The sequence below is a fragment of the Miniopterus schreibersii genome, assembly GCF_964146895.1.
Source record: "Miniopterus schreibersii genome assembly, chromosome: 5".
NCBI lineage: Eukaryota > Metazoa > Chordata > Mammalia > Chiroptera > Miniopteridae > Miniopterus > Miniopterus schreibersii.
Window position 1 is genome coordinate 38,462,036 of NC_138106.1, and position 26,044 is coordinate 38,488,079.

General features: G+C 48.4%; 1 protein-coding gene across 5 annotated transcripts; it reads right to left on the bottom strand.

The window, feature by feature from the left end:
- Window positions 1-206: 206 nt before the first annotated feature.
- On the bottom strand, window positions 207-23,080 carry BCL6 (BCL6 transcription repressor). Of its 5 annotated transcripts, none has more exons than XM_081137922.1 (10): window positions 23,022-23,080; window positions 12,458-12,496; window positions 11,438-11,612; window positions 9,680-9,901; window positions 7,226-8,197; window positions 6,750-6,937; window positions 5,178-5,345; window positions 3,996-4,126; window positions 3,753-3,890; window positions 207-1,405 (listed from the first exon to the last, which is right to left on the bottom strand). In XM_081137922.1, the coding sequence occupies exons 3-10, from the start codon at window positions 11,596-11,598 to the stop codon at window positions 1,262-1,264; spliced, it is 2,124 nt and encodes a 707-aa protein (XP_080994048.1). In that variant the 5' UTR covers window positions 11,599-11,612; window positions 12,458-12,496; window positions 23,022-23,080; the 3' UTR covers window positions 207-1,261. The 5 variants fall into 5 exon arrangements, with proteins under 5 accessions (XP_080994048.1, XP_080994051.1, XP_080994049.1 ...); XM_081137925.1 differs by having other exon boundaries at window positions 11,438-11,609; window positions 23,022-23,074; XM_081137923.1 differs by lacking the exon at window positions 23,022-23,080 and adding an exon at window positions 15,036-15,437.
- Window positions 23,081-26,044: the final 2,964 nt, after the last annotated feature.

The window sequence follows — 26,044 nt, forward strand, 5'->3', positions numbered from 1 at the left end:
AAGCTTCTCACGACCAGGCTCTGGAGTCTGCAGCCCATCCTGGTGCCCGGAGCCAAAGCCCCAGCCTCAGCCTTTCCGAGACCCCCCAGCTGGCAGCCACTGCCCTCCATGAGCACTTCCCATCAGGTTAAAAGCAGAGGAAACCGGACCCATTCAAGTCCCAATCCCAACACAAAGAAAGACCCCTGAACAAGCTGACTCGACTTTTCAACATTTTATTCTTGTATTTGTACAGCTATATTTTACAATGCAGTAATGCAGTTTAGACACAGCCAAACCCTGTCTCCGGAGTAGTTCTAAAACAAGCATGACGCAGAATGTGATGGATGAGACGAACATTCCCAAAGAGAGCTTAGTTAGTGACGACCTCAAGTCCCTGTGTCTGCCTACACTTCAGAACGGGATGGCGTGCTCGTCCATTGTTGAAAACTTCCATGAAAAAGGCACCGTAGAACACGTTGTATAGGTATATACAAACCGGAAACTAGAACAAAACTACACATTTTTCCTTCCGCAGCTTTTTTTGTTCTTTTTTTTTTTAATACACACTTTGTAAATTGTAAACCTTCACTTGCAAAAAAATACAAATACACTGAGGCATTTTAGACAAAATATTTTCTTACTTATACAGATGCAATACTTAAAATATTCTCTTAAGTGCTCTTTCTCAATAAAGATTCTCAGATCCGTGTCTGCCTGCAGATACAAAATCGAGCCTTTAACGCAATTTTATATTTTTAATATATCTTTTTTAGGTTTATATATATTTATTCATATATATATATTTATATATTTACAACTCTGCCATATATTCCTTCACCTTTGGTTAAAAAAATTAAAGCCCTCTGTTTGATAACATACTGAAGTCTCTTCTTTTAAAAGAAAGCACATTTACATACAAAAGAAACATCTGTTCCCACAAAACATATACATTCCTCATTTTGCAGACTAAGTCAAGTCAGAGCTTTTGCATACTCCCCCACTTTGATGTACAAAATGATTCCTTTTGCCGACACGGTTCGCTTTACACATAGGAGAAGAAGCGATATTATTTTCTTAATGTTGGATGGCAATGGGGGAAGGGGAGCGGCCTTGGCTCCCGGTCCCCACGCCCCTCCCCCCACCCCCCACGCCCAGCTATGATTTGCACTAGTGGATGAAAGAGGCACTACATCATGGGATGAACGCTGTAAAGTGTTACAGTATCCTTTGGGTAGATTCTGAGAAGGGGCTCGGATGGAAAGCATCAACACTCCATGCTTCAGCAGGCTTTGGGGAGCTCCGGGGGCAGGTCAGTGGCCGACACGCGGTATTGCACCTTGGTGTTGGTGATGGCACCGTGCTTCTGGCGCAAGTGAAGACGCAGCTGGCTTTTGTGACGGAAATGCAGGTTACACTTCTCGCACTGAAGGAAAACCAGAGGCAAACCGTTAGCTGTCATCAACCCTAGAAACATGTCATTGTCCAAAGACCCAGAGAAGGAGCTTCTCCCTGGGAGCGATCGGGGCAGCTCTTCCTTCTTGATGGCCAGGTTAAGAACCCATCCGAATCCACCCCTCTGAGTTGGGGCTCCTGCTAAGGGATCGGTAACCTTTGTGCAAATGGCCCTTTTCTGCTTTCCAAACTGTTGCTCATACTTTTTTCTGCTTGAGCAGAATCTGACTTAACCCACAAGTTCAAGCCTTACCTAAAATGTAGTTCAGATGCAAACTCCCCTAATTATTAAGGCTTCCCTGAATCTCTCTAGCATGAAAAGAATCCCTCTTTTCTTTGAGCCTCTGTAAGATTTCCAGCCTTGCCTTATTAGGTGGGGAATGCTTTGAGGGCAGGAGCCACTTCTTACTAAAGTTTATAATCTTCCTAGTATCTAGCAGAATATACCTCTTAGGCAGTTATGCATTAAATCTGAACACATTTGGACAAATGGACTACAAGAGTCTGCATTCATGAAAATTAATGAGTCTAAGATACGCCTTAAAAGTGCAGTTATATTCTGTCTTAGTGTGTACACTTTGGGTGAGCTAACAAGGCACCGCCAAAGAGAGCTGTTTCTTGCTTTGATTCAATGAATGGATAGTAACAGTTTTAACTGTGAAAGTGACTTAAAAATAAAATGAATAAGTGGGGTAACCTGGATGTAATCCTGGGACATAAAAAGGACAATTTAGGTAAGAAGTAAGAAAATCCAAACAAAATATGGACTTCAGTTTATAATAACACAGAAGTATATGTTCATTAGTTGTGACAAAGGTATCATACTAATGTAAGATGTTAACAACAGGTCACTCTTAATCTGGACATCCTGGACATCTAAACTTCTAGAGAAAACTTTTAATAGCAAATATTTATTCTCTTCTTACTATGTGCCAAGCCCTGCTCTGCACACTTTAGCAAATCCATTAACTTAATACAACTCTATGCGATAGGTTCTCTTATGGGCTCATGTTACAGGTGAGGAAACTAAGATACTGAGAGGATAACTAATATGCCCAAGGACAAATAGCAAGTAAAAAGATATTCACTCAAGGAATGATAAACAAACCAATGAAAATAACCATTTTGCTGTTAACATTTGTGACATTGGTTAACTATCTTGCATCACTACCTACAGTGATGCCATAAATTCATCAAAGTCAGCATCATCCACACCAGTGGTTTCCACACTTGTAAGCCAGGGGATTCTCTTTTCAAATTAAATGGAAACTGGAAAGGTAAGAGGCTGCAATCTCAGTCCTGCCCGGCGGGGCAGCAGAACCTCAGTGGCTGAAAGAGCACGATTTGAAAACTGCTCATCTACAGCATCTTCATCATTTTATAGAGAAAGAAAACTGTGTTCCAATGAGAGGCTCAGGGCTTGCCCAAGGTCAGAGTAAGAACCCGGATATCTCAGCTGCCTGGCCAATATCTCTTTCCCTCTACCGCAGAGATCTGCAAACTATTCCTGTAAAGAGCCAGACAGTAAATCTTCTAAGCTTTGTGGGATATTTTACATTCTCTGACACAACTACTCAGCTCTGCTGCTGTGTTGTGAAAGTAGCCACAGACAATATGTAAATAAGTAAGCATGGCTGTGTCCCAATAAAACTTTGGTTATGGATTTTGAAATTTAAATTTTATAAAATTTTCATATATCACAAAATATTGTTCTTTTGATTTGTTTAGACACTTAAGTATATAAAAACTACTGTTAGCTCACAGAATGTTAAAAAATGAGCCCACAAGCCATAGTTTGCAGAGTGCCGGCTCTGGAACACCATGATTCCGACGGCTGGTCATGGCATCTGTCTGCTGGCTACCTGCTCCTTCTTGAAATGGCCTTTCCTCTGTTTTATTTTATGTCGCCACATTCTCCAGGTTCTCCTCCTACTGCTGTGGCTGGCTGCTCCTTCTCAAACTCCTTAGCTCTTAAGCAGACATCAAGCCCAGTACTGAGGCATGTTGTAAGCACTCAGTAAGCATTAGTGGAATGAATGAATGAATGACTCCGCCATCTATATATTCACAATCCAGACCTCTTTCCTAAGGCTTGGATCACCAAGCCCAATACCCCCACTTTAAAGATGAGCAAAACTGAGACCCAGGCCAAAGTCAAGCAGGGTGTCTTTGAAAATCAGGCCCAAATCCGGGCCTATGATCATCAGTTCAGTGATCATCCCACCACGTGCTTGAGATTGGAACAAACAGTTCTGCAGCCCCACCCTCCACCTTCCTATCCGTCCCAGGTCATGCAGTAGCCACAAAGGCTCCCTTACATGGTAAGGTTTCTCTCCTGTGTGGATTCGCAGGTGGCTCTTTAGAGTCTGAAGGTGTCGGAAGCGGGTGCCACAGATTTCACACGGATAGGGCTTCTCGCCAGTGTGGATGAGCACGTGGGCGCGGAGATGGGCCACCTGGGCAGAGAGCAAAGTGTGAGAGGTTCTGCTGGGGTGAGCTGCACACCCCTCGGGGGCCGCGTGCACAGGTTGAGGGGTCCTTTCCCAACGTCCCCTGCTCACCTGTACAAATCTGGCTCCACAGGTTTCGCATTTGTAGGGCTTCTCCCCAGAATGAATTCTAGTGTGGGTTTTCAGGTTTGCCGGTCGGTTGAACTGGGCCCCACAGATGTTACAACGATAGGGTTTCTCACCTATTACCAAGAGAAGAAGAACGGATAGCTATATTCAGTGAAGGTTACCATAGTCCCTGGCTCCTGGATTTCAAAGCGAGCTGCCCTTCCCAGGGCCACTTCGACTTTCCATCCCTTGTAAGATGTCAAAGAGAGGACCCGGGGGCCTGCCTCCCGGCCTGCCCCTGCTATACACACACCAGCACCCCTTGATCACAGCCCAAAAGCATGGAGGAGTAGAAACAAGGTGGGTGTGGGGCAGGGAGAGAGTGAGGTTCCAGGAAGCCTTGGTACCAGCTTTGTCATTAGGATTCTCTTCTCTAACAGCGGGACTTGGAAAAGTCACTCTCCTTCTCTGGGCCTCAGTATCCCTCTCTGGAACCCGAGGGGAGAATTTTGATCACCTTGGAAGGCTTTTCTAGCTCTTCGCTTGGATAAGATGGGTTCAATAGTCAACCCACTCAGCAGGGAGATACCATCAGGCTGCTCTAGTTTCTCTCTTTTAGAACAAACATGCTTTTCCGCTTGTGACAACTACAGCTGGATTCCATTTGCAAGGGGGGCGGGGCCTGAGTTGGAGTAGATGCTCAGACAGAGGAAACCAACAGAGGGCTGGGCCTTCCTTCATGGAAAGTTTCTGGGATAAAGGAGCCATTTAAAATACCAAGAGAGAGTCAACTTTGGACAACAATCAGGTTATTAGAAGCTACCTGGTAAAGGAATGTGAGTTGATAAGGAATAAACCCTTAGAGGAAATCAAGAGGCCTTTGGGTTTTTTTCTGGCTTTACAAAAGCCGAATCTACTCTGTGTCTCTCAGCTTAGTTTCTCCTGCTCAACAGTTGGATTAACACTCCTGACTCCAGCAAAGTAGAGAAGCAGGACAGAGCAGCTCAGAAGAAAGACAAAGGATACAGGGAGTGGACCAGTCACCAAGCAAAGACATAACAGGGCCCTCATTCAGGCCAGGATGGGGCCTGTTCTCTGCCTCACCCCACCGGTACCAAGCCCCCAGATGCTTTCTCTGAATCCTCTCCCTTTCGTGACCCCAGGTGGGGTGGGGCAGGGCCATACCCGTGTGGACGGTCTTGTGGCTGGCGAGGTTGCCCTTGTAGCGGAAGGAGGCCTGGCAGCGATCACACTTGTAGGGTTTGTCACTGTGGGTCTGCAGCATGTGCCTCTTGAGTGAGGCCTCCTCAGAGAAGCGGCAGTCACACTCATTGCAGAAGAAGGCCCCATTCTCTGTCAGAGGGTGGGAGGGGACACCAACATCAGCGCAAGGAGGGGAGGTAGGGCTCCAAGGCCCCTCACCTCCACAGCTACCCCAGTGCCCCTGCCCACCCAACATACACGGGAGCCCAGAGCAAAGGGCTTGTGGGGATTTCATTTTTCTTAGCATTTAGAGTCTCAGTCACAGAGGAGAAAGGAGAGAAATTTGAATATTAAGGTACAGAAGGGAAGCTCAAACCAGCAGGCACCCATATGGACTACACCAGCTTAAGGAAAGCTCAGCAGGACTCTCCCTTTTCTGGAGAGGGCTGAGAACTGACTTTTCTTATCAGTTCATAGTTTTGTTTGCATTCATTCACAGACTCCCTCGGCAAGACCCTTCACGTCCCTGAGCCTCTGTCTGTGTTTCTATCTCCAAAATCAGGATAATAAACCCCTGTCCTACCTACTTCATAGGAGCACATGATATAACACAAAGCATCATAGGAATGTAAGATATAATCAAATGCAATGATACTTTGAAGTCACTGGGAAGGTGAATGACAAACACGGTCACCCTTGCACTGATCTGCATTTCATGTCTCCCAAACACTTCTGTGAGATTGGAGACCAAAGATGATGGTGGAAGTAGAAACAGAGGCCCAGAGAGAAGGAACTTGAGTGCAGAACAAAGGCAAAGGGCCAGGGGGCCAGGTGGGGACAGTCCCTGCCCTCTCAACTACAGTCCACAACCCTGTGCCAAACCTCTCAGTGTAACTATTTTTTTTCTTTTGTTGTAACAATCTGAAAATGACATGTCGTGGTGGCTCATCCCTGAGTTGGTATTTCTGGGCTTTATGACTGCAGCCAGAGCTGCAGGAAGACACAGATTTTTTCATCTGGCAAAAACTGGGGGTGTCAAACACAGACTATCCAGAAACTTCAGTTTAACAATTCAGTTCAACTAATCTAATTCAGCTAACATTTACTGAGTACCCACTCTGTTCTAGAGACTCACTAGGACCCATGGGAGACAGAGAATTAATCAGTTCAGATGCCTCCCCCCCTGGAATGGACAAGCTAGCAGGTGCACTACATGAGCATGGATCCTGCCCCAGAAGTTTGGGCCCAGAGGGGCTGAGAATGTGCTGAGAGTTACAGCCAGCCCCACAAGCTTCTTTTTCTGGAATGAAACTGAAAGTCTGTTTGATTACTCTCTGTTACTGCAGATTAACTCTAACACCCCACCCCCTGCTTTGGTCAGCCTAGTTCCCTAAGGGGGCAAGAGTGGAGTGATCAGCTGGTGTCAATGAACTTCCAATCAGGAATTTCTCCCAATCAGTGACAAAAGCATAAATAGAACGGAAGACAAACCCCATAGAGCAGAAGCAGGGGCCTGCCTTCTCCCTGGCCAGGGGAGGAGGGGAAGGGACTCACCACAGCTGGAGTCTGAGTACTCAGACTGGGTCTCTCCCATCTCCTCAGGAAACGTGGGGCCGGCGGTGTGGAGGCACATCTCCGCATGCTGTGGGGACTGAGAGCCGCAGGACGTGCACTTGGGGGGGTGCAGGTAGAGGGGTGAGTGGCTCTCACTACTGCTGCTGCGGGGGGAGCCTGTCAGGGACCTGTAGGCAAGAGGAAAAGAGCCTCAGCAACTGGGGCAGAATGGAGCCCTCCGCCAGGCCCCACTCCCTAACCTAGTTTCTTCCCCACAATACAGAGAGGGGAATTCTCTTGCTTGCTATGAAAAAAGATACTGATGTTTAATGTCCTTCCTTACTAGGCTAATTCAATCATTAGACACTTAACCCACACCTCTACTATGCTCAGCATTTCAAGCAAGAAAAGAACACAGCCCCTGTATCCCTCAGAAGTGACCCCTGACCACAGGCCTGGACTGCCTCTGAAATCACCTGTTGACGATGTTATTGAGCCGGCTGGCCTGTGGGATAGTGGAGTCCTCCCCATTGGTGCTGAGCTTAGTTGGGGACTGGAGGTCAAGGTTCTCAGGCTCCATGGGTGGCTGGCAGGCTGGTGGGGCAGCATAGGCTCGAGGGGAAAGGCGGCCCAGCTCGGCCTGCTCGGAGCCCTCTGGTTTGGCATTCTGGTTGAGGCTGTTAAGCACGATAAACTTATATTTCTTCCAGTTGCAGGCTTTGGGGTCGGTGGGGCTCTTGGCTGGAGGGGAGCCAGAGGTCTGAAGGATGCAGGCATTCTTGCTGCTACAGGACTCCGTGGGCGAGTTGGGCTGGCAGTCAGACTTCTGGGGGCTCTGTGGACTAACCAGACCCTTCCGGTTTAGGGGTGCATTGGGGGGCTCGAAATGCAGGGCAATCTCATCCTCCGAGGAGGGTCTCTCTTCCTCCTTGCCAGCTTTGTCACAGGGGAAGTATGGGGCATTCCGGGCTGAGGGGGCAGCTGGCTTAGGGCCCTCGGCCACACTGTAGTGCATGTCACTTCGTGCCTCCTCCGGGGCCGCCTCCTTGGGTGAGTAGATGTTGCTGTGGCACACACTGGGGGATATCTCCATGGCCAGCCGGCTGTACTCCCCAGGGATTGGCCTGGCACTATCGCAGGGGAGGGCCCGCTCCTTGGGGAAGGGGTTGGCCACAGGCATCCGGGCATCCCGCAGCTCCTCATCGGAGAAGAGGAAGCTGCTGACGGGGAGGTGGCTGTACACTGGATAAGAGGCTGGCGGTGTGGACAGGCCGCTGTACAGGCTGGGGGCAAAGGCTCTGCTCTCACACCCAGGGGGGTTCCTCAGCGGCAAGTTGTTCTCTACCACCTCACGACCCCGATAGGCCATGATATCTTGGGGCATCAGCATCCGGCTGTTCAGGAAATCTTCACGGGGAGGCTTGATGGCAGGAACCATCTCTGCTTCACTGCAGGAGGGCAAAAGAGAAGACACCGACCTTCAAATTAGAACTATTAAATAGACGACCTTCCAACTGGCACTGGTCTATGTAACCACAGTTGTGCTTGGGTCAGCTAGACATAGGAAATGTGGCTCCGGAGTAGGGAATCTTTGCCATTACAAGGCATTTATGCTTGAAGTCTAGCAATCTAGCCCACAGTTGGGGAAATAAGGCCTGGAGAAAAGAGTTACCCACACAATCTATGCGTTTACACACGATCTTATATGTTTAAGTCACATAGGTATGTAGGTGTATGAATCTGTAATTCTTCAGATTATTATAGAATGTAAAGCTTTCAGAGCCCTTATCTCATTTCACCCAGGCAAAATCCTGCAAGGAAGGGAAGGCAGGTATTATTATCTCCATTTTATATACATGGAAACTGAGGCTCAGGGAGGAAAGTATTTACACAATCCTGGTGTCACATGTGCAGAAGGTCATAGACAAACTGGTGCCCTGTTGAGGAAAGGACTTGAGTCATGGGGAAGTGTGCTTTGGGGAACAGGCAGGACTGCCTGGGCAGGAAGCCCTCACTGAAGCAGTCAGACCTGGTTTCCAATCCCAGCTGAGGCACTTAGCAGCTATGTGACCTGGGAGCAAGTTATTTAACCACTCCAAGCACAGGGCCTGACCTAGAGAAAGTACTCAGACATGATGGCACTGACGATCTTGCCACCATCATCACCCACATGAGACAAAGAGCTCTAGCTGTGTATACTTGAAGGGACATTATGTGGGCGAAAAATAGGCCAGCTCAAACATGATCATAGTTGACAGAACTGCAGCAATGAATGAAGGTTAAGGGAGCCATTTCAACTCGCCATAAAGAGGAGCTTTCTGACTGTCCAAGGTAGACTGCGTGGCTCTGGGAACACTGAGTTCCTGGCTTCTGGCGGCATTCAAACAGAGGCTGGAAACCCTTCTGTTTGAGAAGGGTTGCAATCACTCCAGAGCAGTGAATCAAATGGTTCTAAACAAAGCTTCTCACTTCTTTGGCTCTCAGATTTCTCACCTTTAAATAGCGGTCATGTCTTCCCAGCCCTTGGCTAGGGACTTAGCTAAAATAAAAGAAAAACCTAATGGAGAGACAAAAGGCTTTGGAACACAGAGGAAGAGCTGAAGAAAGAGCTGAGTGATAATCCTAAAAACATCTACAGAGGAGCTGGCATCCAATCTTGGCCTTGTAGGATGGGTGGGTGGAAAGGGCATGTTAAGCAAATGGGAAAAAGCCAAGAGGTGAGGGTGTACAAGGCAGATGTGGATAGCAGTAAGGAGTCAAGTCAGCCTAGAGCAGAAGAGTTCATAAGGGCAGAAGGGTGTAAAAATAGTGGAAACATAGGTTATGGCACATTACAGAGGATTACTATTTCTGTATGCATGCATTGTGAAGGGTTTCTGATCCCTTCTGATCTCTCTCATTTCCAAGGCTTCCAACTGGTGGCAGCTCACCTGGCCTTGATAAACTTTCGGCAAGTGTCCACGACATGCTCCATCTGCAGGTACATAGCTGTGGCCATCACGGCCATAATGTTGCCCTCCCGCAGATTGAGCCGAGATGTGTACATGAAGTCCAGGAGGATACAGAACCCCTCGGGGTTGATTTCAGGATCCAAATTGATCACACTAAGGTTGCATTTCAACTGGTCTGTGAAGATGCTGTAGAACAGGCCACTGTAAAACAAACAAATGTCTCACTATAGCAGACATGTAGACTCTGTCATCAATTACTGTCAGCATCACGTGCAGCTCCTCCCCCCAGGCCCTAGCTCCAAAACTTCCACGGCAATTAATAATAGTGCCATTTACGAAGTGCTTACTAAGTGCCAGTGAGTCATTAAGCACTTTTCATATATTATCATCACTTCCTCACAACCTTGCCAGGTAGATACTATCGTTCTCCCTCTTTACAAATGAGGAAACTAAGATCAGAGAGGTTAAGTGATTCTCTCAAGGCCCCAGAACTTGTTTTCCTTTTAGTGTTATAACTGTACAGATGACCAGAGTTACAATTAACACTCATTTGCAGTCACTATTTTTAGTCTATATCTTTGGGATAAGCTTTTCCCTTGTTCCATCGCTTTATTCTTATTTTAAAACTCTAATTGTATTTTTTTTTTAAAAAACACAACTTGGTAATGATGACAAATAAATCAAATGATGCCTACATCTACAGTCTACTGATTTTTTTCTAAAAGCCCCATAGACTATCACAAATTCAATATTCCTAGAAGATCCAAGTCCAACTTCAAGCCATGCCTCCGAGTACTGTGCTGTCTGGCAGAGGAAAGAGCACTTGGAAGCCAGAATCCTGGGCTGCCATCTCAAGTCTACTCTTTCTGAGTGTGTTACCAGAAGTGAGCCCCACTTCACCCAGTAAGAAGCAACACAACCTTGGGTAAGATACTTAACTTCTCTGCACCTTGGTTTCCTTATATGCAAAGCAGAAACGATAGTGTCTACCTTGCAGGGCTGTGGCAAGAATGAACATGTAAAGGGTAGAGAATGATGCTGACACATAGTAAACACTCAGTTACCATTAACTATTATTTTTGTATCTCTAGAAACCTGTTCTCTCCACTATTAAAAACAAAACGTGCTCATTGTGGATCTCTACTAGCAGCTGAGATCCCTGACTCTACATCAGTTCACCCGTGAGTGTCCCTGTTTTATCGCCTATAAAACGGAGGCAATCATGCCATCCATAATACAGGCCACTGTGAAGATCCAGGGAGATGACGTAATATAAAATTGCTCTGAACACTTGAAATCCTTGACAAATATGAAGACATAGCTGTCTCACTTTCACTAACTTACCCATGGAAATACAGCCGCAGTATAAAATAAATACAATTATGGAATAAAAGAGAAAAGATTTCAAATTAACTTGCTTAACATATTTTAAAAATCTCTTTCACTTTTCATTTTTTCCATGTGTGAACTGAAGTTATTCTCCATATTTGTGCCAAATGCATCCTTTCTTTAGACAGTATCTGATCTCTCCCTGTATTCCCACAGAACAGAAACTTCTCGAAAGGTATGCGTTCTTTCCCTTTCTGAGAGGCTACTCAGTCAGGTCATATGCTGGAGAGCTAGACACAAATGAGACATGATCCCAAACAAAGCAAAAAGCCCACATGTTCTGCCTGGTTGGCAGCCAGCAGCATCGCTCCCTCTGTATCCATCCACCTTTCCCTTCCAGACCCTCACCTGCAGGCCATGAGGACTGTCTTATGGGCTCTAAACTGCTCACGGCTCACCACTATGACAACATCAGTCAAGATGTCACGGCTCCGAAGGCGATTAAGGTTGAGAAGAACATCACTGGCATGGCGGGTGAACTGGATACAGCTGTCAGCCGGCGAGGCCATCTTGTCTTCACCTGCTAAAAGGGGTCCAAATCCTGTTAGTTCTCCAGACTGTTTCTTGCTTACCAGGAGAGTGAGAGCAGGTCACTCAGCCTGCTAACATATGGAATGCAAACTGAAGTCCCTTATGTTTGGTCTTTAAACAATTTATGGCTCATCTCTGGGAACTATTGTTCACATCTGTAAAATGGGGAGAATAATTTGTATCCAATAAGTCAGAATAGAAAACCCTTTAAAGAAAAGGGGAAGGGAATGAATATTGTTGAGTGTTTTTCCCACGTACCAAATACTCTGCCAGCACTGAGAGGTAGTGAGGGTGTAACAGGGGAGAGAAGCCAGGCTTTGAAGGTTGGTCATGCTAGCTTTACCTTTTTTTTTTTTTTTTTTTTTTTAGCTGTGTGACTTGGAGCAGATTGCTCAATGTTTCTGGGCTTTGGTTTCCCAAAATGAGAGTAGTAATACCTATGTGGTTGTAAAAATTAGATGTGCCTGATCCATAGTCTAGGTTCTTAAAAATTATAGCTATTCTCATCAATAACTCATTTCTCTTCTATTAGCCTTTAGAATTACCTCAGTATACCTTGAGCATCGAGCACATTGCTGGTGCACAGTAGGTGGCTAACTTAATGTGAACTAAGAAATAAGCATGGGAGTGGATGATCACAACATGTTGAGGTAGTCTAACGCAGGAGTAGAGGGTGAGAGCTAATAAAGGATAAGGCTGGGAGTGATGGAGAGGGAATCGGCTATCCTCTATCTCATCTAATGAAAGTGGCAAAGTTCACAGAAACATATGCATTGGGAAATTCAAAAGAAACAGTTTTTCCACAAAATTTTAAAGGATATAATTCAATTTACTTACCCAATGCCTTGATTCACAGTCCAAAATTTTGCTTAAAACCTGCAGGGAAGAGAAAAAAAAACAAACAGAAATTGATTTAATGAATGTTAGATTGTCCACTATAGTCTTATTTTAGGACACACGTGTTTAGTTTTACTTTGATAGCTGCAGCCTGCCAGCTGGTGCGGTTTTACCATAAGCTAGGAAACATTTTTCCAGCTCTGCTCTTATGAAAACAACAGGCACCCGAAGCCATGCAATAATGTTTATATCCTGAGTACTGGGGATACATTACACACATTAATTACATATATGTATACACATGTTTCTTTTCTGAATGTAAAAAATGTACACCACCCCAAAGCCATTGAATTTATGGGAAAGAAAAATTTTGAAGAAAGAAAAAATTCAATATTAATGAGACCTAAAAACTTTGGATGCTTTTCAAAACCTGCTAAAATATTATCTTTCAAGTTTTAGAATGATTCCACAAGGCCAACACAGTCAATATCTTTATCCCAACTTCACTGGTGACAAAACTGAGACCCAGGTTCAAGTGGCTTGCCCAGGACAAACAGCCAGGCAGTACTTCCTGTCTGAAACTCTGAATCAGAACCTGCAGAATACAACCTGAGATGGCATATCTATGCTTTTCTTAAGAATCTTTGCCTTCTGTTTAGAAGTTTCCTCTCCCTTCCCTCCTGAGTCTAAGACCAGATATAGTGCCACAATCTTCCAAGTTTGTGCTTCCCCCTGCTGGTGAAAGATTTAATTGTGTGGTTTAGCTGAGAACTGGCCCCGGAGCACTCATGAAATAAGTACCTTCTTCAAATTGGTTTCTCTAAAACAAAATTATTTTAAAGTACAGGTGGAAGACTCTCGTTTATCACTATATATGGGCTGAAGAACAAAAAATCATATCTTAGCCCTCTTCCCCACCCCCTTTTTTAAAAAAGCCTAGGCCTTAGAGTTATTTTCCAGGTAAAGGGGCCTGAGGCCAGGGAGGTCCAGTTACGCCACACAGATGGTGAGTAGCCCAGCCCTAGGTCTTCTGGCTCAAATTCCTGACCCCTTTCCAAATCAGCCTACGTGCTGCAGAACATGCAAGACAGCACCCTGACGTGGGTGAATCTCGTTTTTAAGTTTCTTCCCCCACACAAACACTTTGCCCCCATTCCAGGCTGCTGAGTCTTACCAAATGAGCACTAAAATGAGAGGTTTCCTTGAGTCTGTAACCAAAAACTCTGACATTTCTCTGTGGTCCCAAGTGCCAGTCACTCAATCTCATCGGCTTCAAGGTTAGGTGTGCATGTGAGTGAGTGGGGATAGTGGGGAGAAAATGGGGGAAGGGAGAGGACAGAAAAAGACAAAAGAACCTATTTCCTCCTCTCCCCAATTCTAACTGAAAATGGGCAAAGAGAGATGCACTAAATTGGTCCTAACCATAGTTCAACAATTTGTCTCCTCTGAAAAAGAATGCTGAAGGCGCATGTGAGGTTTATTTATAAACACTTTCCTCTTCCCCCAGGGAAGAGATCCCTAAACACTTCGGGAATACCTTCAACCACCAGCCCGCCTGTGGATTTCCAGTCACACACTTTTGGAACCACAGGAAGCCCAGATTTGCCGTTTCACCTTGACACTTGGCAATGACTCACTCCAGATTTGGACTGAAACAAAACAATTCCCCTGGGTCTACTATCAGCCATACTCTGGGCTGGGCACTGTTCACCCTAAACCTCTGCCTGGGCTGGCCAAATGCACATACACTAAGGTCCACGTCCTTATTAAGTCCACTCCTTCCTACATAGTTCTGTTTCAGGAGGCCCCACAATTAGTGACTATGTGGGTTATGGTGGGTGTGGGCGACAGACTTCCCTCTAGATGCTGCAGGTGTGGAGGGACCACTAGCACTTGGTTTGTTTTTTACAAACCACTCAGCTCTTTCCAGTCCATTATTGTATCTGATCCTCATAACAGCCCTGATTTACTGGGGAGGACACTGAGGCTCCAGGGGATAAGCCTTGTCCAACATCTCAAAACTAATCACCATCAAGCCCTGGACAAACCTGTCTGTTAGCTTCAGACAGCTCACCAGTGCCACGCACAAGCCTCATTCCACAAAAACAACCAGGAGAGCAGAGCTGTCCAGGAGAAACTGACAACTGAGAGGGCCCGGACCTGGACTCTCCCGGACCCAACCTCGCCCTAGCCACAGCAACTACCAAGTGAGAGTTAAAAAAACCACCCAGTGAGAGTTGCAGGTTGTCTCCCACCACCCCAACACTTTCTTCTCCTTTGGTACTTTAAACGTAGGCACCTTCAGGAGAAGGCAGGCCCTTGAAAGGATTTGGAGAAGAAAAACGAGGGTGCCCCCCTCACAAAAAGAGAAAGAAAAGAAGCCGGCAGAAATGACAGAGACCAAAGGAGATGCGAGGAGCGCAAGAAGCGAGGTCCCGGGCGCGAGCGAGCCAACACCGAGACCCGTCCTTCTCCCTCCGCCGCTCGGCCGCACGGCCGCCCCCTCGCTCGCTCACCCCGCGCGCACCCAGCCCCGCGAGCCCGAGCGCCCAGATTCGCCCACCCCACCGCGCCGTACCTGTCCGCCCGCGCCTGCCCACCCGGGGGCGTTGTGCCACCGCCGCCGCCCATCCGCTTCCAAGCGCCCGCAGGCTCCGCGGAGGCCCCCGGGCACTACCGTGGAAGCCCTTAATTGGGTGGCATTCAGATAAAACTTTTCGTGCGCCTCGGGAACTAACATTGTGTGTGCCTTTTTTTTTTTTCCTGTTACGCCGTCAAGGCAGGGAGCAGTGAGGGGAACGGCACAGCCCTCTCATTCCCGGAACGCCGTCGATCTCGGCTCAGCGGATTTCACAGAACACCCTGCCCGTCGCCGGCTCCAGCGAGAAGTAACTTTCCAGGAAGCTGCCGGCCCCGCGGCCGCCGGGATCGCTGCCCGCGCGGCGCCGGCCCGGGGATTCACCCCGCGAGGGGGCGGCTGCGGGGGGCGGGGGGGCGCCCCGGCGCGCTCGCGGGGAATACGGCGCACTTTCCCCTAAATCCCTCGGCGGCGCGGGACCCGGGGACTCTTACAGCTCGCCTGGGGCAGCCCTTCCCCCACAACAGTTTTATAAATGGGGAGAGGCAGGCAAGTTCGCAGCAGAGCCGCTCCAGAACCCAGGATCTCCGATCCAATCCCAGGCTCATTTCATGACTTCAAGTTGCCAAACTCCGGCGTTTATTTGCCTGGGGCATCTTTTTTTTCCCCCCCCCCTCTCTTTTCGCTTGGCCCCCAACTCCCTTTTTAAGAGGGCAGTTAGGTTTAAGAGATGGAGTCCCCAGGTCTCGGGGTCTCCATTCCACGCGCCCCAGCCAGCGGAGTTGGAGAAAAACTAAAGCGAAAGCCCCTTCCGCCTACGTTGGCAAGGAGGGGAACACAGCTCGGCTGGGTTTCCGCCCAACGCCTTTAGCACAGGAGCTGCCAGGCCAAACCTGGCCAGGTTTCGTTTTTTCCGAATTCGATTTCTCCGAAGCCCCGTAGAAACACGGGCAGGATTCAGCAGAGGCCCGGATGCTGACCCCACCGCGCGCCCGGGCGCGCTCCAAGGTTGCTCGGCCTTCCCGCGGCCTTCTTCGGAATCATAACCCCTGGGCGCCATCTCCTAATGATCTCAGTAGCGGGCTCCAAGAGGCGCTTGCGGGGGCGGGGACTGGGGAACCCGGGGTGCGAAAGACGCAGCCTTTAAGGCCGCAGCTGGGTCTTAAAACTGGCTTTGGCGACGCGCTGCGTCCCGCAACCCATCAGCGGCGGCGGCTGCGTCAAAGGCGGTTCGTAAGGACCGGGCCTCTTCGGCCTCCTACTTGGAGGCTTTCTCATTCCTTCGCCCGGTGCAATAATGTTGAAAGCGAAGGCTGAAATTTAATATAGGATGGGGTGAGGATCCAGGAAGGGAAGTTAAAATTAAGTAAATGCACTTATTGTAAATGAGGAGTCTCGTGGTTCCGGGAGCTCAAACTCACGCTTCGCCGCTACTTGACACTAGAGGGAGCCCTCCCCCCGAGGCTGGATACCCGCAGCCCGAGCCGTCCCGCCCCTCCTTCCTTCCCATTGACCTAGTTTCGACAGTCTCGGGATTTGGAGAACTCGGTCCTCCACCCCACCCCTCACCCGCCACGCCCCGCCCAATCCCGGCCGGCCCTTGGATTATTGGTAATCTAATAAATTCCAATAACTCGTTGAGAAATCTAAAGGAGAATGTGGAAGTGTAAAGCACTATTTAGGGACTGAGACGAGGAGTTTTAATTAGGCTGGAGCTGCCGCAGTGAAACCTGCATCATGGTTGCTGCCCGAGGAGCGCTCCCTTGGCAGCATCTCAACTAAGGAACTGCTCGGGCCCAGCCACGTGGGTCCCTCAGTAGGGGGTGGGGTCAAACTGCAGAGTTGTTGTTCTGTGGGGGACTCTCTTCCATCTCTTCGATGGAGGGCGAGAGGGTGGGGAGCCGACAGTAGATGAATGCCAATTTGATAACGCGGTGGCCACAGCAGTCACCGAGGTGTTCAGGGACATTATGTCCGGACTTCCATTTCTACCACGTTTCTGACAACAGCGCTCTTTCAAGCCAGCAAGCTTCTAGGAAACGCAATAAAATAGAGGGATGTGTTTTATCAGCAAGATCTGAAGAGGAGCTGCAGAAGGGACGCTCCCTATACTCCCAGCTTGCGACAGCCTTCCAGAAAGGTCCGGCAGACAATGCCAACAAACCACGTCCCCGAGCAAAGATATCTCGGCCATCCTAGCTGGACCCGCTCGGCCTTTGCAAAAAAGTCTGGCGGGGGAGGGAAGCGGCATGATCTTCCCAAGCAAACAATGCCTTTAAAAATCCGATCTGGACAGAAGTCAGCCAAGGTCTTTATTCACGTTAATGAAGATGGAAGGTACTAACTGTCCTTGGAAAGCGATGAGTCAAAATTGACCGCTCTTCAAACACATCCCCAGATTCGTTTCCAACCCGAACAGAGGCGCGTTTCTCCGGCGCGGCCTCCAACAGCTCCCAGCAGTGGGAGAGGCTGAACTCGACTCGGGCGGACCCGGGCTGCCCAGACGGCGGCGTCTCCGGCGGGTGTGCGTGCGGCCGTCGCTAGGGGCCGCCAGGACACCGACGCACGTTTGCTACCTTAAGTTCTTAGCTCCCAGAAAGAAAAGTTTGCTCTGAAGCGGTTGTGGCACAAATTCTATGAGGATTACTCTCTGCCGGTCCGTATGACCCACCCACACAACTGATTTCTCTCCAAGCCACTTAGCAAAGTTTAGAAAGAAGGGGATAGAGAGGGATTTCAGGATCCAAATGGGAGCCTCAGGTGCAGCAAGATGCATCTCTACATGTCTAGGGACTGGGCCTTAATCACTCCCTAACACACGCCCCCCTCCCCCAAAATCTGAGACACCCCCACCCCCCACCCCTCAGCACAACTGTAGGCTTTTCATGTTAGTTACTGAAAATCTTAGGCCATACTTTGTAAACCAATTCCTCCAAAACAGCTGGAGAAGTTTCCAACTACAGTGACCTAAGAGGTTGGAATCACGGCTCTCTCTGACTGCTGTTCCTTCTTTTAGATACCTCGAGGGGAGGCAAACTTGCCTTTGAATTTCAGTCACTATCCTGGAAATTCAGAAGCTTAAAGTCTGGCCTGGACTAAGTCACTATCTGTCACCATAAGCAGGCTAACAGGCCTAACAGGCCCCCTCATCAGGCCTGCTTCCTCAACTGTAAAGAGTTGTATGTCTTAGAGCCTCCATGGCATCCCTCCACTACCGACCCCCCCCCCCCCCTTAGGCCACAGCAATAGGGAAATAGTGTGATCAAAACGAGTTATTTTATGGTTCTTTTCTTGGAGGCAGATGCCCATCACTAAGCAACCGTGGATCGGAGAAGTATCCGGAGGTTTTCTAATTTTCATCCACCTTACCAAAACTTTGGATGTTGGATGCCAGCCTCATTGGAAGGTGTCCTCCCTGTCAGTCCTAGCGCCTGGTCAGGAGGATACTTGGAGACCTGAGGTGACTCGGAGAACCCACCGCCCAAGGCAGGGATCTCAGCCAAGACCTATCACTAGGTGGCAGACTCAGTGCGTAGGAAAATCACCGCGCGGCCACAACCTTCCACACCCGACTACCCCCAACCTTTTTTTTTCTTTTTGTCTGTTAGGGGGAGGGGGTTGCCTTCATAGGCAAAGCTGGAAAACATTTAATTTACTAGATGTAATTCCGTTCTTCGCGATGCTCACGCCTCTAGCAACCACAACACATTATCTGGAGCCGAGTTCCTGTAGCATACTTTGATTTTTCCAATCTGAAAGGCTGAATGTATTGAAAAGGGAAAGAAAGGGTGCACTTGCCTTCAAAAAACAGAATAGAATGGCACTCGACGGCATTTAGCAGAGCTCCCAGCCAAACACTGGTCGACCAGCAAAGAAAGTCGAGAATAAACTCCTGATCCCCAGAAAGAAAGGGGTCCCTGGAGGCCAAGGGCGGGGTCCCACCCAGGCTTAACTGCTCTCCAAAAAGCCGGGAGTGGGGGAAGAGGGGACGAGTTTGGTCTTTTGATGGGGCCGCTGGTCTCAGGCCGGGAGTCGGAGAGGGCTGGGAGAAGCCTTTTCTGGCTTCCAGGGAGGAGAAGAGAAACCGGCCAGCTTTGCCACAACACAGCACCCTCGCTGGGATCACTACTGCGGCGTTCCCACTTGTTGCGCAGTGCAGGAAACCGGCACGCGCCACCCTAACTTTGATTCCCACGGGTCTCCAAAGCCAGTTACAGATCAGTCAACCATCGCCCCGCGTAATCCCTTAACCTCACTCCTGAATCCACGCCCCGCGCAATCCCTTAACCTCACTCCTGCATCCACCCCCCACATACGCCACCATTACCGCCCCCAAAACCACAGGGCTTCCAGGTACTATGGATTTTTACATTAAAACATTCCTTGTTTTCTCATGGTCAGACAGGTAGCAGAATTCAGGTGCTCTGAGAAGTCCAAAAGGGAAGGGGGGCTACCTCCTCCTGGAAAACTCGATTACTTAAAGCCAACTAAGCAACCTTCCCCTCTGTCTGGCTCCAGCGGGGACGCGCGCGCGCGCGCGCGCACACACACACACACACACACACACACAGCCACACTCTTATTGGAACTACGTTGCCTATTATATGACACTATCCTAGCTGAAAAGCAATGTTTCCCCTTCCCATTTGAAAGAACAACTGCAAAATCCTTTTTAAAAAAGTTAGTTTTATCTCCTCTTGCTAAAGGCAAAAAAATAAATTCCTCATAAGGTCATTTCACAATATTTTTCAAATTGTTCGACTTGTGCACATAGAGTTCCACTCACCGAGGGGTGGCGCTGCTGCACCACCTCCTCTAAATCTTAAAGTTTTTCATAACGAAGTGGGTTGTGAGTGTGGCTACCGGGCAGGGGAGAGAGGGAAGGAAGGATTTTGACATCTAGTCATGGCTAACATTTACTCAACCAATAACTGGAACTCTTCAAGGCTCAGCAAACGGCAGCTTAAGAGTTTAGAGTCCCACCCATGTCCACCAAACCCAGAATGAACTGGAAGGTCTTTTCAAGAAAGCATAGGGTAAAACCTTTCCAAACTGAGCACGGAGGAAAAGCCCGATTGGAGAATTCCCGCTTCCTCTGGCTGCTTTCTCCTTTAAGTTTCCTAGCTTTCACAACAGCTTCTAACCTTATTGTCACTCAACAGACCCTTAAAATCAGCCAATGCTTGGGCCTGTAGTATTAGAAAGTCTTCCAAATAGTAGGATATTGGAAACTTCTATTTATAAATGGGGGGAGGGGGAATATTTCCCATCTACAGGTTTCTATTTTGGCCTGAAGACTCAACTGCAGTCATTTTAGCAAGAGAATGCCATCTCCTGGTGCTCTCTTTCCATTTCCTCCTCCCACCCCCCAGACAAATACCTTTTCTCCTTTAAAAAAAAAAAAACACAAAAAAACCCAACCAAACAAAAAAACACAGTATATATTTTAAAGCGAGAATGTGATTTCACCTCATTCCTTTGAGCTCATGTTTGCTACCTCCAGGAATAGCGTGTGGACTAGGGCCAGATGAACTTCAACTTGGGCTGCAGATTTACGAGGTTCTGTTCCAGTGCCAAAGGCTCTTGGTAGTAAATAGTGAGCAAAACAGATACCTGTCTCCTGACGGATCATGCCCCTACTCTTATATTTTTAAAGTTATTTATTAAAACCACACACACACACCTTGTAAAGAAAAAGGGAAACTGGCAGTCTCTGTAGAGGAAGCCGGTGGCATCGCTCAGAGCCACAAACTGTATTTCTAAACAGCCCTTTCCCTGGTTCCCTCTCTCCTGCCCCACTTTTTTCTTTCTGGACAGTAAAAAAAAAAACAAACAACAGAAAACAAAAAAACACATCTACTGATATTCACTTTACTTATTTAAAAAAAAAAAAAAGGCATTACAAATTTTTTCTCCTGGAAAACTATAAACTGACTGGAAAAAAAAAAAACAACCTCCACAAAATATTTAATTTGGGTTGGTGTGTAGGGGGGTGGGGTGGGGAGTGACCAACTCTCTCAGTCAGTCAGGGACCCAGTAACAGCTCTGGACTTCCAGCACCCTGTTTAGGGTCATTCACCCTGCTCAGCTGTCAGGACCCTTGTGAGAAGGGATACAACATAAAAGGGGTCTTTTTCACTCTCTGTAAAATCTTTTGAGTTGTGTTCTTGTTTTTCATGGGGGAGCTTTAAAACTCATGATTGCAACACCAATTCCATTTTTCGCCAGAGCTCCAATAATACAGCATCATACAGGCAACGCGAGCCACAGTTCTCAAGACATTTGCCACGGTCACCGCAGCCGGCAGCGGGGTGGCCCCTCGCTCCAGCTGTCCCCGGGAGCAGTCGACTTCCGAGGCTCCAGCTCCCCACCAGCTCGCGCCCCGGGCCGCCGCCGCCGCCGCCTTCTCCCAGCCCCGCTCCCTCGAGGAGAGCCACAGGTTGCAAATCCAACCAACCTCACCGTCAGTGTTTGCAAAACCACTCACGAAGGTCTCCCCTGCGCGCCCGCGCCCCCTCCTCCCGCGCCGGGTCGCCCGGCCGGGACCACAAAGTGCCCTTCTCCCCTCCCGGGTCCTGCGCGGAGGAACGCGGGCTGGGGCGGTTTGGTTTTTCCCCTCGCCCAGTGCAAGGACCTCGGTCATCTACAGCCCCGTGTCGGCTCCTCTCCGGCCCGCCGCTGTCATTTCACAAAGCTTGCACCACGGGAAAATAAAATAAAATTTAGGACCGAGGAGGAACAGCCATTGGGAGCTAACACGGAGTCACGCAGCGCCCAAAATACAAACACCGCGACCGCCAAGAAATCCCGCCACCTTCCTGCTCCGCTAGGCTGTCCCGGGAAGGTTCCCGGAGTCCCCGCACACTGAACAGCACCGCAGGTGCAAACACGCACCCCTTTCCCACCCGCCCCCCAAACCCCTGTCCCGCTATCAGCTCCTCTCCTTCGGGCGCTGAGAAGGAGCGCGCGGGGTTCCCGACTCCCTCGACTGCAACCAAGAAAGAATAATTTTCAAAGTATTCAACATCCCCGCCTCCAGGCAAAGCTAAGCCTCCCCCAAAACACAGGGGAAGGGGACACCACAGCACTCGCATCTCGGTGGGAAGATCACGGCTCGGAAAGAGGAGAAACTATACTTCACTCGGATTTTAGGGGGATAAAAAAAAAACAAAACACAAAAACACTGAGGAGTTCTTTTGCATTTTTCCTCCAAAATCTCGGCTCGGAGGCAGCGAGTCCAGAGGACCGAGGCCGGTGGAAGGGAGCCAGCGGGGCGGGCGAGCGGGCAGCCTCCCTTCTCGCCCCCCGGAGTCACGGAGAGGACGGGAGAGGGGATGGAGGGAGAGGCGAGTGAAAGGCGGAGAGAGGGGGAAGCGCAGGCAGGAGCGAGGGCAGCGGGGAAGGCAGTCTGCAAGCCAGAGGAGGGAGAAAACACAGCCGCAAGAATCCAGCGAGATCACCAGCCGCGCGCAAGCAGGCAGCAGACAGCGAGCGGGCGCGAGCGCGCGTCCTCCCCGCGCCTCGGGCCAGACAGCCCCCAGACTTGCCCGAATCACCCCCCAAACACTGTCTCGTCCTCTCCGCTCCCGCCGCCCCCTAACTCCCCTCCTTCCTCTCCTCCACCTCCTTTTCAAAAACCAAAACAACTCAAGGGAGGGTGGCCAAAGCCGCCCCAAACCCGCCGATTCACTCAAAGACAACAGAAGCAAATAATAAATACATAAAAATCTATATCCTAGAGTGGGAAAGACGTGGGGCTAAGCTTCGGCATTTATTTTAACACCTGACAGCTAGAATAAATAAATATATACATTTACATCAACAGATACACATAGGAAACTTGGAGCCAAAGCATTTGGCAAGAGCGGAAAAAAAGAATTAAAAGGTAAAATAATGATCATGAGCAGCGGCGGCGGCAGCGGCACCAGCGGCAACAGCGGCGGCGGCGGCAGCGGCAGCGGCAGCGGCAGCAACAGCAATAATCACCTGGTGTCCGGCCTTTCCTAGAAACTTCTTGCATCACCACTTCTAAGAACCCCAGTTCTAAGAATCAACAGAGCTCAATTCTCGGAATTTGAGCTTCGGACTTTACCACTGCTACATGGCAGGGGAGGACTCTGTGTCAGCTCGCCGGGGCTTTTGCCTCCCCTCGCCCCTAAAAAGCCCTCAAAGACGTACTCTTTTTCCATCGTTAGGCCTGTTTGGAGGTCGTACTGAGCTGGGCGTCTCGGATTTGGAGGTCCCGGCTCGGGGCCGGAGGGGGCGGACAGCGGCCCTCCCTCCCCGGACTCGGCGCGATGGTACGGCCCGCTCCTCCACCGTCACGTGGGCGCCCCCTCTGTGACGTCGGCGTCTTCGCTGGAGCAAGCTCGGCCTCTGGAATTCTGAGAACTAATTTGCTATTCGGTGACATAAGAGGGGGAGTGCGCTCTGCTTTCCTGGGGTCTGGGGCTAATTCCTCCTCTCTTACCCATAAACTCAGCTCCTCGAGCTAAATTACACAAAAGGGAGCGAGAGATTCGAACCGTTGGAAAAAGTCTGTTCTATACAGTAGGGTTAGAAGCGAGTAAGAGAAAAAACAAACACCACAGCTCTTTGCAGCTAGAATATTAGGCACCACGAGAAAAATATTTGCCAAGCAGTTTTCGGTGGGTTCATTTGCTTTATTTTTTATTTGGGACAGTTTTTATTTTCCTTGTTGATGTGATGGCTTGGGATTTGGGGTGGTTGTATTTTGATGACTTTCGGATTTTGGCTTCTGATTTTTGCCTTTTGCGAGTTTGTGGTGTTACGTAAATCGTAGGATCCCGCATCGGTTGGATTTGGGTGTGCGTGTGTGTGTGTGTGTGTGTGTGTGTGTGTGTGTTTCCCTAATCTCTCAAGCTTTTTAAAGAAGATGTTCTATTTTAATACTGATGCTATTACTGAAAGAAGCTGAGTTTTTTGGTCGTGTGTAACCATTCCAACCCCCACTTAATTTTTTTTTTTTTTTTTTGGTGCATTTTTGTTTTTCCCCTTGGACTTAATGCTGAGAGGAGGTTCTCCTGCACTTCAGCGACATGTTCAAAGGATCTGTTTTGTTTGGGTTTGTTTCTTTCCAGAACAGCAAGTGGTGGATTTACTCTTTCTGTTCTTGTAGACTTAGGACATGTCTTGCTGCAAAAACCGTGTGTGTATTTCGGTAGGTGTACGCGTGTGTTCTACAGAAGTCTGTGAGCCAAATACCTGTTTGTGTTTTGCTTTTTCCTAAAGTCTTGATTCTCCCCCCACCCCCCAACCCCTCTCCTGTCTCTTTTCAAGGTCGTTGTCAAAAATCCCTTCTGTGTTCTAAGACACCAGCCGGAGGGAGTTCTAGAGGCCTGCCGCGCCAGAATCGCAGATCCTGCGTGCATTCGGAACAGACTGTGCTACAACCGCAACGCGCCGCGCGCAGCACAGTCCGCAGCTTTCGAGCTGAGTTGGGAGGAGGGGGAGAAAGGGGAAATCTTTCTTTCTTCCTTCCTTTATGTTTTTGAAGACAAATGCAGTGTAGAATCGTTTCACTGTGGGCCTCGGTTTGTTTATTCAGAACTGCCAGTTTCCCTATTTAAATGTTGGTTGGGGTTTTTTCCCCTCCTACTCATCCCTGAATGAGGGAGACTCTTGTTTCTTTTATGTCTCTCTCTTAAAAAAAGGGGTGTGAGGGGAAAATAATATTTCAGATTCCTCAAGAATTAACCCAAAATGTTTGGACCAAAAACAGATTTCAAAGGTCAGGCTGTTCTGAGCTTTGGCTATGAGAGCCCTTCAGGCGACTCATTAAATTACAGATGAGTTCTTAAAGGTCCCACAAAATTTCTGCACATGTTACTTTCCAATAAAGATATCCCCCCAAATAATCTACCTCTCCATCGCCCACATTTGGGTTTATAATGGAGAAGGGAGCAGAGCTATGAAAGATTGCTGGATGTTTTCTGGGATATTTGGGATCTCTTTCCCAAAAGAAGTCAATAAGAAGTTCGTGTCTATTGCTGACAATGCTGTGGTTGATGCAGCCCCCGTTTTAAAAGGCTGTGTTGGGAGCTTTAGAACCAGGAGAGGTCCAAAAGAGTTGATTGTTTTCCACAAGAGCTGAAGCGTAGGAAATATGTATGTCTGTCCCTGTGAAATCTGAATATTTTAATACTTATTTATAGATGGATTACTGCAGCCTCTGTCGAAAAGCCTGTCTTGTGAAGGATTTTTGAAAAATATACATAGGCCTAATCCTGTCACTGTTGTTGAAATGAACATTTTACCCTCAGAGACACATGATATTGTCAAGTGCAGATTCATTCTGCCAGACGCTTATCTGCTTTTTTAAATTGTCTCCTTCCCCCTCATTTTCAAAGAGTTTTAAATGAATCTCACTGGATTCAAAACGACACCCCGATTTTACCGAAGTCATTTTCTTTGTGTGTTTATATGTAATATTTTTTTCTTTCACGAGCAATAAGAAATTTAGGGTTTCTCCGGTGTATCTATATGGCTCGGAATGTGAATTATATGGCTCTGCCCTATTATTGATGGTACAAAGGGATTTTATGATTTTTGGACATTTTTCTTGTCCAAGTTGCCTACAGGCCTCATTGGTCCCTCCCCCAGCCCCACCTTAAACACACTCAGCCGGTCCCTCCTGCGTTCTCTTTGCCACTCCAATCTTAGCCCCATGGGGGCGCTGCAGAGCAAAGGGAAATCTGCTCCCTCTGGCGACAGCACTAACCCGAGTGGGGGCTGGGAAGGAATGCACCCTTTTTGTACCACAGTCCTCTTTAATCCTCTGCAAAGAGTGCTTGGAGAGAGAACCCACCAGGCCTGATTTATAGATAATTAACCCCACCACCAGGGACCTCAAACCTTCTCAGCACATTATTTCTGAGACCAACTTCCAGAGTCCCACATTTCTACTTTTTTTTTTTTCTTTTTGCCAAATCAAACTGTTTACATTGAAAGGAATTGATCAAAACAGGAGATCATTACAAGAAAAACAG